Genomic DNA, 17742 nt, shown 5'->3' with positions numbered 1-17742 from the left:
TCAGGAGACTGCATGCAACAAATCACAGCTGCAAAGACACTCAGTGATGGCAATCAATGGAGTCTCAGACTATTCCCATGGCTTTGTGCTCCCTTGCCTCTAGAATCTGAAACTGCTCAGAGAAGCACAGCTTCGAGGAAGCTGCAGAGCAGGTTTCCTCTGGCATTAGGAGTGGCACATCATGGAATCAGAGAGCCTCGGGTTGTAGTGGAGATGAAGGACACTAAACTGAGCATGGAGTGGCAGTAGAAACAGGGAGAAGGACCCAATTCAACTCCATCTCCTCAGGCAGTTTTCAAACTTTTGCCCTCTCAACAGGTTTTTTAGGATGGAGAAGTAGAAACAAAAGCAGCAGCATCAGACCCCCATATAAGATAAATCCAGTGTGACACACTCTCCACAATGACCAGATTAGAATTTACTCAAAGAGGCACTCACAATAAAGTGCACTCTTGAGTGACAACTGCAATAGCTGAACCCAAAACAATTACTTGAAATGAACATAAATAATCCTTCTGCCTTCTTTTCTCCTTCCCCACAACTATTAAAGGTTGCTGCTCATGAAGAACGCTCCAAGAAATGATTCCTGGCTTGCCATTAGCAGGTACAATTCCATCACACTGCACCATTTGCAAACAGTCTATCTACACTAGACACAGATCAAATCTTCCTGTACATTTTTCTGTGAACAGATCTGACTGCTGATTTTATTCTTCTTTCAAGGTTATTCTTCACTTTCCAAGGTGCCCAAGTTAATTTCTTTAATAACCAATGCTTGGTGTCTACTAATTAGAAATATCCAAAACAATTTGCTATTTAAATCACATGCCATTGCTTCTGATCCTTGATTGGGCAAGTAATGAAATTAAGTAAGACCCATATGAATTGTGAATATTGCTACTGAATAGGTAATTAAGGCTTTGATTAATATTCTGGCACTCAGGCTTAAAATACACCTTCCATAAGTATTTGCACTAACAAAGCTCAAGCTCAAAATGAAAAGAAATGAGTGCAAGTCATTAATAGAGTCAAACTGAATTTGGAAGTGAACTTCAATGAATGCTTAGAAGGATTTTGATGATAATAGTTATGAACAGTGCCCTTTTAAGTTGGACTCCTAGATTAGTGTCAGGTGTCAAATAAAGCTAATGGCTACAAATCCTCTTCAGGTGCTGGCAGCACATTAAAAAGCTAGAGCCACCAGGCACTGAACACCAAAGCCAGTCAGAGCCACCAGGCACTGAACACCAAAGCCAGTCAGAGCCACCAGGCACTGAACACCAAAGCCAGTCAGAGCCACCAGGCACTGAACACCAAAGCCAGTCAGAGCCACCAGGCACTGAACACCAAAGCCAGTCAGAGCCACCAGGCACTGAACACCAAAGCCAGTCAGAGCCACCAGGCACTGAACACCAAAGCCAGTCAGAGCCACCAGGCACTGAACACCAAAGCCAGTCAGAGCCACCAGGCACTGAACACCAAAGCCAGTCAGAGCCACCAGGCACTGAACACCAAAGCCAGTCAGAGCCACCAGGCACTGAACACCAAAGCCAGTCAGAGCCACCAGGCACTGAACACCAAAGCCAGTCAGAGCCACCAGGCACTGAACACCAAAGCCAGTCAGAGCCACCAGGCACTGAACACCAAAGCCAGTCAGAGCCACCAGGCACTGAACACCAAAGCCAGTCAGAGCCACCAGGCACTGAACACCAAAGCCAGTCAGAGCCACCAGGCACTGAACACCAAAGCCAGTCAGAGCCACCAGGCACTGAACACCAAAGCCAGTCAGAGCCACCAGGCACTGAACACCAAAGTTAAAGCCACCAGGCACTGAACACCAAAGTTAAAGCCACCAGGCACTGAAAACCCTGTCTGTTGATAATTTTAACTCAAATTCTTTCAAAGCTCCCTGAATTATTTTACACCCTTTAAGACACAGCATTATACTAATACATACATATACCTTTGTCATCAGACACTTCTACTTCTTACTTAGAACACCCACTAGGAACATTTTTTCATTATCATTACTGGAATGTACTCAATCCAGCTGAGAGTCAACACTTTGCAGTGTTTCTGACAGCCAGTAACTTCTCTACTAAAAGAGAGGCAACCTGAGAACTCAGGAGTTAATAAAGAGACAAGCTTGAATAGAACATTTCAGTTTGGGTATAGAAAACTCACCTTTGGAATTAACACCACAGGCTCCAGGACTCAGCTTCTTCAGAGACAGAGGACAGACTGGTCCTGGGGAGTGGCTTTTATACCTCAGCCAGCCTCTTGATTGACTCCAGCCGTACAGGGAACACACCCAACAATTAACTCTCTAACTCAGCTGGATCATTAGTGGAGCAGCTCTGCTGGGGAAGCTAGGAGCAGGTGTGGCTCTGTTGGAGGGAAGGAGAGCCCTGCAGAGAGGTCTTGACAGGCTGGATGGGTGGGCAGAGGCCAATGGGATGAGATTGAACAAGGCTAAGTGCAGGGTTCTACACTTTGGCCACAACAACCCCAAGCAGCACTACAGGCTGGGGACAATGTGGCTGAGAGCAGCCAGGCAGAGAGGGAGCTGGGGGTGCTGGGAGAGTAGCTGAAGATAAGGCAGCAGTGCCCAGGTGGGCAGCAGAGTCAATGTCATCCTGGGCTGGCTCAGGAGCAGTGTGGCCAGCAGGACAAGGGAGGTTGTTCTGTCCCTGTGCTCAGCACTGCTCAGGCCACACCTTGAGTGCTGTGTCCAGCTCTGGGCTCCTCAATTCAAGAGAGATGTTGCAGTACTGGAAGGTGTCCACAGGAGGGCAATGAAGCTGGTGAGGGGCCTGGAGCACAGCCCTGTGAGGAGAGGCTGAGGGAGCTGGGGGGGTGCAGCCTGCAGCAGAGGAGGCTCAGGGCAGACCTCATTGCTGTCTACAACTACCTGCAGGGAGGCTGTACCCAGGTGGGGTTGGGCTCTTCTGCCAGGCAGCCAGGGACTGAACAAGGTAACACAGTCTCCAGTTGTGCCAGGGGAGGTCTAGGCTGGATGTTAGGAGGAAGTTGTTGGCAGAGAGAGTGATTGGCATTGGAATGGGCTGCCCAGGGAGGTGGTGGAGTTGCTGTGCCTGGAGGTGTTGAAGCAAAGCCTGGATGAGGCACTTAGTGCCATGTTCTGCTTGATTAGCTAGGGCTTGGTGCTAGGTTGTTCTGGATGATCTTGGAGGTCTCTTCCAACCTGTTTGGTTCTATGATTCTACGACATGACACTAAGAGAATGAAGGCAGGTTACAGATGAACATACATCTCCAAAAGTTTTAGTGTTTGGGTGCAGAAAAGATAATGAATGGCATACTTAAGGACCAGACACAGTCCCTAGCTCACTAAGGTAATTTCCATGCTCTGTTATCACCGGTTGTTAATTAACCTGTGTGGTAAAAAACCCTAATGGATGGTTGCTGCCTGTTAATGCAATCCCTCCTTTTGACATATGCATTAATGCACCATTGTGAAAGTTCAAAGCCGTTATTATTGAGTCGTCTCAGCCACATTAATTATCCTCTGCACTGTGTTTGGCTTCACTTGGGTAAATCTTCTTTAATTGCCCAGTCTTTACTTACAGAACATCTTCATTTTATATACTATGAACTCTGTTTACAGTTATGCTTTTTCCAATAATCCTGTGTTGAATGTAGTTTCCACCATCACTGCTGGGAATGTTCCACACTCAGCTTGTTTGTCTGCTGTCACCCATACATTGGCTCTGAAGCTCAAATGTCCACTGCTTGCAAGCTTTGGGATGAAGTGGATTCTAGCACCTCCACTCTGCTCCCAATAATTCCTGTTATACCCAGGGCAATTTTTCTTCACAGCATGTTGGATGCAGTTCATAAAGCATGCCAACAGAAGAACAGCACAAGAGAGGAGGTGATGAGCTAACTTAAAGCAGCAGGAGTGGGTAGGTGAAGGACAGAACCTTTAAAGCTGAATATTGAATCATGGACATAATAAGCATAAGCCCTTCAGGACAGAAATCCTTCAAATATCAAAATCTTGCCTTAATATCCCAATTATGTCCATTATGGAGAGAGATCTTCATGTTTTCAACATGTTTAGCTTGAAACATGTTTTGACAGGCACACTGAAATGATAATTGGGCTTGAATTGTTTCCACCTAGATAAATTTCCATCTGAGTATGTCAAAGTATGTTACAAAAATTGAGCTTGATAATATCCCCATATCAACCAGACTGCAGATACATACTAAATAACTGAAGGAGAAGCATGCAAGTATGCCCAAATTGAGCCATTTTAAATCTCTTTCCTCTTTACAGAGAAAGAAAATGGCACTAAGCTCCACTGCAGTGGAAGTAAAGGAGAAATGTGGTTCTTCAGTGCTGAAACTCAGCCACAACGATGCATACTGAAAACCTGGGTTCCACTTGCTGGGGAGCATGTGGTGAGATGACAAACAAGAAACCTGGACCTGAGGGTTTTATTTCAGCCACAAACCTATGCTGCTTACATTGATAAAAATCAGCTACAAAAACCTTATCAGGAAATTAACTCAGAGCAAGAGCTGGGAACTCAAAAGTGATTCTTAATGCACTTTTGCAAGAGACAGCAGAGGAAAAGGCTGAAACAACTAAAGGGTGAAGCAGCTGCTGAGTGACACATCAAAAGCACCTTTCCTCTTTCTCTTCTACTAAGGTTGACTAAATATGAATAAACCAATCCTGCATCTAGAGCTGCTCCCATAAGCTCAGCAGGCATTTCCATGTAGATCTGCAGTATGATGCTGTTTGTGGTTATGGTGTATGTGCAGGATGAGTGTTTGTAAACAGCAGCACACTTTTAGGGCAAGAGAGAAAGTAGGTTAAAAGGCAATAAATAAAAATTAGTTAAGCATTAAAGAAGAAAGGGAAGCAAATCTGTATTTGGTCCCATTGGAAGGCCATAAGCATTATGTCTTCCTCCAATCTCACACACACGACACAGTTTCAGCAGGAAGGACACTAAATGTCCCCATCCAGTCTGACAGAAAGCACTCAGGGACTCAAGATTTGAGCCCTCACAGCAGGAAAGTCGATGTGGACTCAGAGCTCCTAACACCTGAGCAAATAATCTGCTCACAAGGAACGTTTCTCCAGGCCTGTAAACCAAGGCAGAGTCAGTAATACTTGTTAGGATCTAAGCTTAGCATTGCTCATAAGGCAGGTTTAAAATGCTTACCACCTGGATGCAGCATGGGAATCCGATGCCAGTTCAGCCTAGCTTCTGGTTTGCCATGGGCTTCAATGAGAAACACAAACCTGGGCTGTGTGTGCTGTGGAGGTGCTGGGCACAGCCAACACGCAGCAATGCAAGCCTCCAGCACACTTTCAAGTTGCACATTATGCCCTGTTGTGTTTCAAGTTCTTCACAAAACTTCCTAGCAAGGCTCTTGAGTCCAGTTTTCTAGACCTGCATGCTTGAAGAACATCTAAATTCTGCTCTGTAGACCCAAGCCCTGTTTCAGAAAGATGTCCTTACAAAGTGAGCATGTAAAGAGCAGATAAAGATTCAGGTCGAAGAAAAATAAGAACAGACACAACTCCACCCATATCCCTCTTTAGGATAAAAAAGACCACACATTTATGATGACAAAGCTTATTATTCCACACTAACCAGCACTAAACCACAAAGGGACCAGATTGTTTTCTATGCATGTATAGACCCCTTTATATGGATATAGAGAACTGAAGTTTAGTGTTTGGTTACAATGTACATTGCATGGACCTTCTGCAATATATCTGCTGGAGCACAGCCTTATGAGGAGCAGCTGAGGGAGCTGGGAGGTGCAGCCTAGAGAAGAGAAGGCTCAGAGCAGATCTCATTGCTCTCTGCAACTACCCAAAAGGAGGTTGCAGCCAGGTGGAGCTGGTCTCTTCTCCCAGGCACCCAATGACAGAACAAGAGGACACAGCCTCAAACTGCACTAGGGCAGGTTCAGGCTGGACATTAGGAAGAAATTCTTCATGGAAAGAGTGATTGGCATTGGAATGGGCTGCCCGGGGAGGTGGTGGAGTCACCATCCCTGGAGGTGTTTAAAAGGAGGCTGGATGAGACACTTAATGCCATGGTTTAGTTAATTAGAAGGGTTAGGTGATAGGTTGGACTGGATGATCCTTAAAGTCTCTTCCACCCTGGCAAATTCTGTGATTCTGTGCTGATTCAACGCACCCCACATGGGAAAACACCACTTTAAAGAAGTTGGCAGGATCCTAGAATAGATCAAGTGTTTACAGGAAAACAACCCCTTAAAGAGAATAAGGTTGGAAACTGTGGCACTGCTAACCTTCATTCTTAAGGGCAGGAATCAATCTGATACACAGGAGCTGACAGCGAGAAGGAAAAGCGTCCTTCCATCTGTAGGTTAATTCACTTTGTATTCATGCTAAAGCATCTGCACGTTTCTCTGAAGCAGCTGGTACTGGTCCTTGGTACATTAGCCTTGCCTAAGTCACACCTTCCCTCTTCAGGAGAGCAAGAAGTTACTTTTGTTGTCACATTGTTGGCTGCCCAAGTTCCTCTGAAAACACTCACGGAACAGTCTCGCTCCGGTTGCGGCAACTTGTGGCACTAAACGATTTGTAACTGATAGCCCTAACCACCCCCACTGATTCTCCCTGCCAATCCACAAGATGTATGTGGCTCGCCATGCAAATCTTATGCTGGGAACATCCTGAACAGCACAAGCATCATGTCAAAAGAAAAGGAATGGGAATAGGGGCATAGTACAGCAACTACTTTATCTTGGGGCGGGGGGAGAAATGCAGCGTTATCCATTTTAGCTGTTCCGGGAGGGAAACAGGATGAGAGGGAGCATGGTAAGAAACCACTTCAGCAATCAGAGACCACAGGGAGATGATAATTTAGGTTATGGTTGTCAGAAAATTCAAGTAATGCCCCTTGAAAAAAAAAGACTTCTTATTTTTTTTTTTAAATTCTAAAATCTATGAGAAGGTATTTAAGAGTATTCTCTGCACTGTAAACTGATGTCACACTGACGCCTCATCGTGGGATTTATCGTTGCTCAGAGGACTCCTCACTGCAATCAGCATCCATCTCACATTTTCCCTGTGTATCTAACATTTTCCCCATCAGTTTGCCCAGCCATTCAACTCTTTTTTTCCCCCCACTGCCTCCTTCTCCAGTCTCTCAAGCAGTCACTTAGAAAATTATTCAAATAATTTGTGTTTGGTTGCTGGCTGAAAGAGAATAAACTCGAGTTAGGCACACAGTGTACAAGGATTAACTGGTATCCCTGGGCCTTTTCAGATCCTGCCTCCTCTTCACAGTGTCACAGTACCACCAAGGTTGGAAGAGACCTCACAGATCATCAAGTCCAACCCTTTACCACAGAGCTCAAGGCTAGACCATGGCACCAAGTGCCACGTTCAGTCCTGCCTTGAACAGCTCCAGGGACGGCGACTCCACCACCTCCCCGGGCAGCCCATTCCAGTGCCCAATGACTCTCTCAGGGAAGAACTTTCTCCTCACCTCCAGCCTAAATCTCCCCTGGTGCAGCCTGAGGCTGTGTCCTCTCGTTCTGGTGCTGGCCACCTGAGAGAAGAGAGCAACCTCCTCCTGGCCACAACCACCCCTCAGGTAGTTGTAGACAGCAATAAGGTCACCCCTGAGCCTCCTCTTCTCCAGGCTAACCAATCCCAGCTCCCTCAGCCTCTCCTCGCAGGGCTGTGCTCGAGGCCTCTCACCAGCCTCGTCGTCCTTCTCTGGACACGCTCAAGCATCTCAATGTCTCTCCTAAACTGGGGGGCCCAGAACTGAACACAGTACTCAAGGTGTGGTCTAACCAGTGCAGAGTACAGGGGCAGAATGACCTCCCTGCTCCTGCTGGCCACACCATTCCTGATGCAGGCCAGGATGCCACTCTTCCATGTTCCCTCAGCTCTCCCTCATGTTCTCTTTCATACCAGTCTCATTTTAAAACTCAACCAAACCAAAGCAGTGCTTTTTATAGCCTGTTTGCCACTTCCACTCCCATACGTCTGCTTGACACAATGCACACAACTGACAGCTGTGCCAAAATGGGCCAAAAGGGCACCACTCTGTAAGCACACTTTAGCAGCCACGAATTTCTGCTCTACCTTGAAATGCAAGTGAAAGAGCTATTGATTTTGTCTGTGCCTGATAAATTCCCCAACAAGCCGTTTACTGAAACTGTAAGTCACTGTTGTGATTAATCTGCTGTGTATTAAAAGCTACTTAATTGGAACAGCGAGATGGAAGAATGAGCTAACACTGTGCTAAGTGACAGAGGAATTGATTCCATTTGAAATTTACTAGAACTTTTCTGTCTCTGTAGCCAAGGCAATACTTAGGGGCAAATATTAAGGACTAAGCCAGCTGACAAGGAGTGTGCTCTTCTGAGCAAGGCAAACTGTGATGGAAATAACCTGAGGATACGGTGCAGGGTAACCGAAGCTATAGATCATGCTGGGTTGTTACACTTTCTTGCTTTACCCCCAGGAGATTCACACATTCATAGAATGGTTTGGGTTGGAAGAGACCTTAAAGATCATCTAGTTCCAGCCCCTCCCTCTCCAGCATGGGCAGGACACCTTCCACTAGCCCAGGTTGCTCAAAGCCTCATCCGACCCAGCCTTGAACGCCTCCAGGGAGGGAGCATCCACAACCTTCCTGGGCAACCTGTGCCAGTGTCTCACCAGCCTCACTGGAAAGAATTTCTTCCTAGTCTCCAGTCTAAATCTCCCCTCCTCAGGCTTAAGTTCATGATATGGACATGCAAACTGATCTTTCAGCACTAAATACTTTCCCTGATGTAAATAACAGCATTTTTAGCAAAAAAAAACCCCAACCCCAAAACTCAACCCCCTCATCTCATTGCAAAAACCTTCTGTGAGTTTGCAACACTGAAATAAACTGTAAGATGAAGCTTCTCTTTGAATTCATGGGATGTATGTATAGCCATTCCCCCATGGCACTGGAGAGCTCTAAAATAATACCCATCCATGCTCACATGAAAGCCTCTGAAACAAAGCCTCTTGGAGCCATAATTCCACAGCTCTGGAAAAAGCCAAATGCAGCACAGGAAGTTCCAGCTCAACACAAGGGGGAACTTCTTGACTGTAAGGGTCCCAGAGCACTGGCACAGGCTGCCCAGAGAGGCTGTGGAGTCTTCTCTGGAGACTTTCAAGGCCTGTCTGGATGCGTTCCTGTGTGACCTGAGCTAGATTGTGTGGTCCTGCTCTGGCAGGGGGGTTGGACTCGATGATCTCTTTGGGTCCCTTCCAACCTCTGACATCCTGTGAGCCTATGGTCAGTATTTCAGCAGTGACATATAATTGTGATATCCTGTGAGCCTGTGACCTGTGAAATGTACATTCTTCCCATATATAAGTTTCTAGAAAGCATTCTGTGTATAAAAGATGAGCTCTCTTCTTGAGCCAGATGAGCAGTCAGAAATTTTAGTGCTTAAGCAGCCCTTTGAAAATCTGAAAACTTATGTAACTTATGAATATTCTCTACAGAGAGAGCCCTTGTTAATTATTAAAGTACAGTATCTTTTTTCTAAAGCACATCAGCATCTTTAACATGTAGCTTAGGTTATTAGAATAAACTGAATACCAAATCTGATTTGTATGCAGACTTGTAAGAGATTTCTCAGAACATAGTAAAGCTTCACTTTTGTGTTCACCACCACCACCACCCCCCCCACCACCCCTCTTAGAAAAGATAATTATGAAAGGCACAGCCTTCATCTGCATATCACTGTCTTCAGGGGGAAAAGAAATACAAGACAAATTCCAAACCCATTGAATGCATTAGCAAAAGTTTAAATGCAGTTAGGTCACCCCCAAGGTGGGCTGCCCCTGGGCTGTGCCTTCTAATCCTGCTCTCTGAGGGGAAAAAAGAACTTTATGTCCTCTTTCTGACAGCCCATCACCTTTTTTGAGTCCTAAAAGATGTAGCAAACAAACCAGTTAGCCAGCAGGACTTGAACTCAAGCACTGCAGTAACTCAGTAAAAGAAATATGGTATTGCTGAGTGGTAGCATTTCGCTACACCAAGAGACAGATGGGGAGGATATGCAATAATCTTGTCTAGGAAACGGCTATGATTCATAAATTTGGACTCAATGTGACAAATTATCTGACAGATTTCAAAACAGAGAGAAAAAACTGGTGTCAGCTCAAGATATTATCACAGCTCAGTGTGAAGTCTAATGGCAGCTGGAATTATTGACCGCCTAACTTACACTGGAACTATTCAACTACAGCTGGAAAAAGTGTCCAAACCACTACGTAGAGCAAAAGTGGGAGAACAAATTAACCTGTTCAGGGATGTCATTGAGATGATCTAAAGACTGATGACATTTTGTCTGTGTTTGTGCTACCCTGCTGACAGTTCCAGCTTCGAAGCCAAGTCATGATTAAGAGTGAGCGCCTGTGGAAGTCATCAGGACTTCCCATACACGCTGCAGACACTGTTTCCCTTTGGTTTCTTGGGAATTATAGCAGCATCAACTGACGGCAGAGGTGAAGCTCATGAGCATGGGCAATGATATTTCTTTGGCAGATGATCCAGTCCTGTGCAAAATGCTTTCACAAGGCACCACAGGGGCTGCAAATCACACTGCTTCCAGAACTCAGCATCACCTCCATAATGCTCCTCCAATTCTTTGGATTTTTTTCAAACAGAAGCCGGGAAGTAGAAGGAAGAGAATGATTTCTTAGCATGGCACATGAAGAGATACAGCTAAACCACAGCATCACCTCGCAGGGAACCAGACCATCACTCCCCAGGGAACAGATCCCTCCCCCTGAAGGACCAGTGATTAACATGGTGCATTCTCCTCCTTCTCTAGGTGGGTCCCACACACAGCTAGCAAATCTCAGCCCAAACCCCTCAATCTGTTGAGAGGGATATACTTAATCACCTCACTATCACTGCAGATACCCAGAAATAATTCTAAAGAGTAATTTCCAGTCATCTTTTTTTTCCCCCAGTGATTCACCCTTCCTCTGGCCTTGGCTACAGAAACTTGACAGTTCCCTCTCAGGCACTTCAGCTGCAGCCTTTCAGACAAAATGACAGCCACTGTGGGAACCTCCAAGCACTTCGAGCACCAAGGCAGCCTGCTCATGCCAGTCCCCTACAAGGCACAACACTTGTCTTGGGGAGTTACTTCTGGCTTTCCAGACACTACCAGAGGGGCACCACTGAGCCCTCCAATCCTCTCCTCCTGCCTACTCAGTTACCCACAGCCCATGCCCCACTCAGGGCTGGCTCTCAGGACCCCTTTACTCAGCTTCAGAAGTGTGGCTTTCCAGCCCTGCCAGCTCAGAGAGCCTTCAACCAGAAAAAAAGAACACGTTTTCAAGGAAATGGAGCAGCTCCATAGCAAGCACTCTTATCTCTGGCATCCAGTCACAAAGTCCTTCTATCCACCCTGAGATCTGAAAGCCAGGGCTAAGCCTGGGAAGCTTAAGGAATGGGAATCAAAGGGATGCCAAAGGAAAGTGTTTACATATGCTCATGCCAGGCTCAAAGGGCAATAGTTTATCTGAACCCTCCTGGCCCATACATCTCTACATAGTCCTTACAAACTATAAATTCCCTTTTTTTGCCTGTCAAGGAAATACAAAGACCCTGCACATTACATATACTCCCCAGAGTCTGATAATAAAAGTCTGAATCTTCTCCCAGCACCTATCTGGAAGAACAGGGCTTCATAGTGCCACTTTGATAGAATTACAGAATCATCCAGGTTGGAAGAGACCTCAGGATCATCCAGTCCAACCTAGCACCCAGCCCTGGCCAATCAATTACATCATGCCAATATACTGGTAAGAAGCAGAACTCACTGAAAATACAGATAAGGAAACATATCTGTAACTGTCTCTGGAGGCAGAACCTCATCAGTGATCATATTTTAATATGAAATTAGCTGCCAACAAAGGCTTAGGATCTGCACTCAGCTGTGGCAAGCAACTCCTCAGAGACTTCACTGGGAATTTTAGCTGAGGGGCAGCATTATCAGGCTGTGAGCATCCACCCCCCTAAAAAAACCCAAGGTTTTATATACTTATTCAGAATGGAAGAATTCCATCTTCTAAAATGAGAGGGGGTGAGGGAAGGTTATAGCTATTTTAAAATCAATGAAAGACACATCTTCATTCAGAATTGATTGGCAGTTTGGCTGCTCCTGCAGTTCCCCTTCTTTATGCTCCAGGGGAAGAGTTTTAGTGATTTCAGATTGCTTATTTCCAGCCTTGTTCCATGCCACATTAAAGACTTCATTCACTTCCCATTAGCACATTTCACTTAAAATTAACACACTATATGTATATATATATATCTACACACACACATATGTGCAAAAAAATCCAACCAACCGAAACCCCAAACCCAAAAGAGTCCCTTCTATTCCTTCCTCCTCCACAATCACAAGTAATTCATAGAATCATAGAATCAACCAGGTTGGAAAAGACCTCCAAGATCACCCAGTCCAACCTAGCATACTCAGAGATCTGGCTTTCAAGTGTATTTGTAAACAAAAAAAGTAATCTTGAAAGTAAAGCAAGAAAAAGCTTTGGAGTTGTTAAAACTCATCCTAACAAAACTAATGGCTAAAAAAAACCCCTCCACTTTTCCATTTTCTTTTTTTTTTTCACCCCAAGAACACTGGCACTGCCAGTTGTACCTCCTCAGGGGTTCCTCAGGGTGGCTTCCTTAAATGCCCCCAGAATCTTTGGCAATAGGACAAATAAAGGTTAACTGAGACCTCAAGAATCAATCTAACAGTTTAAGAGGAGGTAGCGGATAGCAAATGCCAAATGAAAGCAGAATGAGCATCAACCTCAGTGTATTAAGAATCTGACACAAGCAAAGCTCTTACTCCCTGATACCCTTGTGTAAAACCTCACTTCTTACACCCAGGGCTCTTTCTTGCCAGAAACCCAGCAGAATTACTCCTGTTGTATTGGCCTGAGGGGAATTCAACAGAGTAAGTAACAGAAAACTTAAATGTAGTTCTAGGAGAGCTTTCACCAGGACTGAAAGAAAAGGAGAAGCTGAGAGCTGAGAGGAAACACACACAGAGAGGCAGAGAATAAAGGGTAGCATGGGGTTTGTCAGCCGTGGGGACAGTGTCCCCAGCACTGCCAGTACAGCCAGCGTGGTCTGTTTAGCTGCGTCAGAGAAGGACTCCTGCATCCAAACACGTGCATCTGGAAAACACTTCAGATCACCCTCCAGGCTAAACACTCAGCAGATGCTTGCTCAGGTCAGTGCAGATGTTACACTGTGGATCAGAAGTTTGGGATTATTAAGTGTGAGAGCTCCACTCTCCAGAAAATTTCCACAGATCACGTCAGTTTTGATGCCACATTTATGCACAGAGTTTCTGATGTGACCTCTCCTTTTTGCTGCTATTACTTTTAGATGACTCCAAGGGCTCTCCCTTATGAGGAATATACCTAGGGAATTAAAATGAAGTCACTTTAAGCAATTATGAAGTGCTGATGTGCAAGACTACATACAAGTGACCCTATAATTTGTTTATTGGTGGAAAATGCAAACAAATAACCACTAAGCTACTGACATAAAAACAATTCTGTGGCTGTTTCACTGTAAAGAAAAAGTGCCTAACAGGTTAAAATGCAAATAATGTCCTCACAGGCCTTGTCAATTTAATTGTCCTAGAGGTCCTGTGCTCCTACACATAAAATACAAAGAAAAGCTACCTGTGATCAAAAGAGACACAGCCAGATTTGGAGGACTAGGTGCTCTTGCAAAAAGCTGCTCCTATGTTGGAAGAGATGATGCTTCATGGAAAAGCAAGCAGCTGGAGAGCTCTAAATGCCAGCTACCTCATCTGGCGGAAGTGCTGCACAATATGGGCTCACACCCTGCTCCCCCCAAAGCCCTGCTCTCCCCAAAGCCCTGCTCCACCCAAAGCCTTGCTCCATGTGTCCTCCAACACAGAGTCATGACACCAGACTCTGCAAAACTCTCATGTCACTCTGCACGACACAGACTTATGTATCTTCTATGTGGATGACTACCAACATGAATTTCTGTGTATAATTTGAGCCATTGCACCTACTCTTCTGCCTACTCTTCTGCAGGATCGGGACTAAATTTTACATAAACCCACCTCATTCAGCAAGTCTTGCATCTAATTCTTGCTCATCTGTGGAGGTAGAGCATCAAAGCACACAAGAGCCAGAACAAAGCAAGGCTTTTTGTTCAAAGTTCTGTTTCTCTCTCAAGTTACACCATAGTTCATATCAAGCACACCTCTAACCAGGAGTTAGCTTCACAACTGTACAGAATTGCATTTTTATAACAAACCAACAAATCTGGAAACTGAAAGATACTTAGATATGGCAATGCAAGATCTTCAATCTATCATCTAGAAGCAGCTGGGCTTCCTTGATGCTTAAAGGACACAAGCAGAAGTGAGCTGTACCAGATACTGCAGTAATAGAGAGTAAAAGTCTGAATTAAACTCCAATGAAAAAATGGTGAAAAACTAGTGTTTCTGGAAGAGAAGCCTGAAAAAATACCTTTCCACCCACCAGAGAAGAAACCCCCTAAGTATTTTCAGCTGTTCCTTTAGTGCACTGCCCTACTGCATGACCTTCTTCAACACAGCATGTCCCTTCCACAACTTTAAATGGACATTTTAACCCTTTATCCACTCTGCATTCTGAACTCTGCACTTTCCAGGAAGCACTAAATGTATCTGCAGAGCATTTGGGCCTCCTTGTAAACCTTTCCTGGAAACGTGCATAGAAGAAAAGAGGAAAACATTACTTTTTTTCCAAACTATGATGTCATCTCCCTTTTCACCAAGCACCTTCCACAGCCCTCTTGAGCACACCCTTTCCGTAACGCGCATGACGTTGCTTGCGGCTGGCTCTGAGAGCAGGAGCTCCGAAGTTTGAATCCTAAGACATTACTATATCACATATATGGCAAACGCACACACGCAGCCGGCAGCGATCTGCACGCAGAACATCTACCCGCAGACACGCAAGCACTGCAACGAGCTGTTCACTAACAGCTCCTGGGGAGTAACTCTGCGCGGCCGGTAAAGTTCCCTGCTGGTGGCCACGCTGTCCTGGCCGCATGTAAAGAGACCGGGAGACGCACGTTGCCGGGGTATTCCCCCTCTCCCCCGCCTCTTCCCTTTTTTCACTCAGCCCCTGGCACAGGCTTCCTAAGTATTGGGAGATCTCTCGTCAGTTGGACAGGCGCCGCCGGAGCTAAGCAAGACCCGGCAGGGCTCCCCTCGACGGGGCGGGCCACACCACTACCGGGGCCACCCACGAGCCCCCGCCGTCACAATCCGGCTCCGTCCCTAGAAGGGACCCCAGGGCGAGCCAGGCTGCCGCTGGCAGTGCTCAGTCCCTCCCCATAGCGAGAGACAGCCGTCCCCAATCCCTCCCTCCCCGCTCCTCACCTCCAGACCTGCCCGAGCTGCAGGACGTGGACCAGCGACTGCAGGAGCCAGATGCAGAAGGCGCAGGACGCCGACCTGCCGGCACGGGCACCGGCGGGGCCGCTACCGGCAGCGTTGCTGCTGTCGTTGCTGCTGCTGTTTGTGGCGTTGCTCTTGCTGGCGGTGGATGCCTGCCGCTGCGGCGTGCAGGGGCGAGCGGCGTCGATGTCCGCGGCCGCCGAACCGCTGCTCACCAGCAGCTTACTCTCGGCGGCGGGGCAGTGCCCGGCGGCGGCGGCCGCGCTGTCCTCGGTGCTGAAGTCGTGCGCGAACCAGCGGAAGCTGAAGACCTGTACGGAGAGCGAGCCCAGCAGCACGAAGAAGAGCGTGAGCCCGAACCACCAGCGCTGGCCCCGCAGGTAGTAGTCGACCGCCAGCCAGATGTCGGTGCCCACGTCCGCGAAGTACACGGCCAGGGCGGCCAGGATCCAGAGGCAGTCCCACAGCGAGTAACGCCGCTGCTCCCTGCCCAGTCGCAGGCACAAGGAGGACGAACCCCCGCCCGAGCCCCGGGAGCCCCCGCCGCCGCCCCCGCCGCCGTCTCCTCCTCTACCGCCGCCGCAGCAGCAGCAGCAGCAGCAACGGGAGCCGCCGCCCGAGCCGTCCCCGCCGCCGCCGCTGCAGCACCCGCCCCCGGGCGCCTCGTCGTCGTCGCTGCCACCACCCGGCCCGGCGCCGGCGGGCAGTCCCGGGGCCAGCGCCTGCACGGAGCCCGAGTGCTCGGAGTTCTGCAGCGGCGTGAACGCCACCTCGCCGCCCTTCTTCATCTTCCGCCGCCCGTCCGACTTCGCGGCCATGATGCCTCCCTCAGCCCCGCCGGAGAGCGAGCAGGAGCAGCGAGCGCTCCTTTATCCCGCGCCTCCCCCTGCTCCTCCTCCTCCTGCCTCCTGCCTCCCGCCCTCCGCCGCCGCAGCCGCCGCGGAGCCGCCGCTCCCCGCGTCCCCTCTCTCTCTCTCCTAGCTCCGCGCCGGGCTGTGCGCCCGCCGGCGGCTCCTCCGCGGCGGCCGCACCCGCAGCGCCGCCTGCCTGCGGGGAGCCCCGCTCAGCCCGCCCGCCCTGCCGCCGCCGCCACCGTCGCCTCCGCGGGGGCCGGCGGTGCCGGGGCCGCCGCCGCGCTCTGCCCGAGCCGGGAGCAGGCAGGGCAGCGCTGCCCGGAGCAGCGCATCCCGCCCCCGCCTCCGCGCCCGCCCCTGCCCGCACCCGCCGCTGCCACCACCCAGCTGACTGACGCCGGGAAAGAGGATGACCTCATCCCTCTTCCCTCGCTGCCGCCGCCCCCCGCCCGCCACCGGCACCGGCATTGGCGCAGGGGCGGGGAAGGGGGCGCTCGGCCGCCGGGAGGAAGGGGTCCGGCGCTGCCCCAGGGGTGCGGAGCGCGGTCCTGCGGCGGCAGCGGCGGGGGAGGTGGTGGCGCGGCTGCCCGGCAGGGGGAGGTGGGGCGGCAGCGACTTAGGCGTAGGGGAGGCGGCAGCTCTGCGGGACGAGGGAGCAGGTCGGCGGGCAGAGGCGGGGTGTGGCCGGTGCCCCCTGGGGCCGCGGGAGGGGGCGCGACGCTGCCGCCGGCTCTACTGCCTTTCTCTGCCCCACTCTTGTCCTCGGCGCGGTTTGGGGTGAGTGTCCCCCGTCGGCGGATGTGGACGGGGCGGGTCAGGAGGGCGGTGGCGCCTCCGGAGTCCTCGGAGCGGAGGGAGCGCGGTGACGGGGCTGGTACCGGCGGTAATGCCCAGCTGTAACGTCCGATGGGCAGAGCGGGAGCCACTGTCCGGTACCCGCGTAGCTGCCCTGACCCACGGGGATGGCGAGTCCGGGGCAGGCGGACACAGCCTCACCCGTCCCGTAGGAAACGGCGCCGTAGTTGTCCGAACTTTGCGGAACGCGGCGGCTCGGTGCGGTGCTGGGATGATGCAGTGACTCACGTTTCCTCGGAGGCGTTTGGGGGAAGGTGAGGAGACACCGTTTTATTCCGCCACCGGCAGAAATCTCATTTTATGCAGAAAATTCACAGGGCGAACTCACGACGCCTTTCCACGCCCCGCGCCCCCGCCCCTTTCTCCGCAGCTCCGACTGCCCCCGGAGCGCGGCCGGGGACGCGGTTGTAAACCTGAACTTCGGCGGCAGAGACTGAGGTCTGGGGAAGCCCACCCGCCCCGGGCGGAGGTGGTGACTGCTCCCTTGCAGGAGCCCAGATCCCGAGTGCGAGCCCGGCCCGCCGAACACGGGCGCATGGCGGCTGCTTGGTC

General features: G+C 49.4%; 1 protein-coding gene and 1 long non-coding RNA gene across 5 annotated transcripts in view; both read right to left on the bottom strand.

Moving 5' to 3' along the window:
* The window catches only part of LOC135189953 (uncharacterized), a 40182-nt gene extending 37936 nt beyond the window's left edge, over positions 1-2246 (bottom strand). For all 4 annotated transcript variants that reach the window (XR_010308387.1, XR_010308389.1, XR_010308388.1 and 1 more), the window contains exon 1: positions 2185-2246. This is a non-coding gene — a long non-coding RNA (uncharacterized LOC135189953). The remainder of the gene's footprint in view (positions 1-2184) is intronic.
* The window catches only part of LOC135189818 (XK-related protein 4-like), a 161519-nt gene extending 145220 nt beyond the window's left edge, over positions 1-16299 (bottom strand). The window contains exon 1 of the mRNA XM_064170543.1: positions 15464-16299. Within this exon, the coding sequence (XP_064026613.1) occupies positions 15464-16299 (836 nt within the window). The remainder of the gene's footprint in view (positions 1-15463) is intronic.
* Between the last annotated feature and the right edge of the window lie 1443 nt (positions 16300-17742).

The sequence above is a fragment of the Pogoniulus pusillus genome, chromosome 34 (assembly GCF_015220805.1).
Source record: "Pogoniulus pusillus isolate bPogPus1 chromosome 34, bPogPus1.pri, whole genome shotgun sequence".
Taxonomy (NCBI): domain Eukaryota; kingdom Metazoa; phylum Chordata; class Aves; order Piciformes; family Lybiidae; genus Pogoniulus; species Pogoniulus pusillus.
This window is presented reverse-complemented; position numbering and strand designations above follow the sequence as displayed.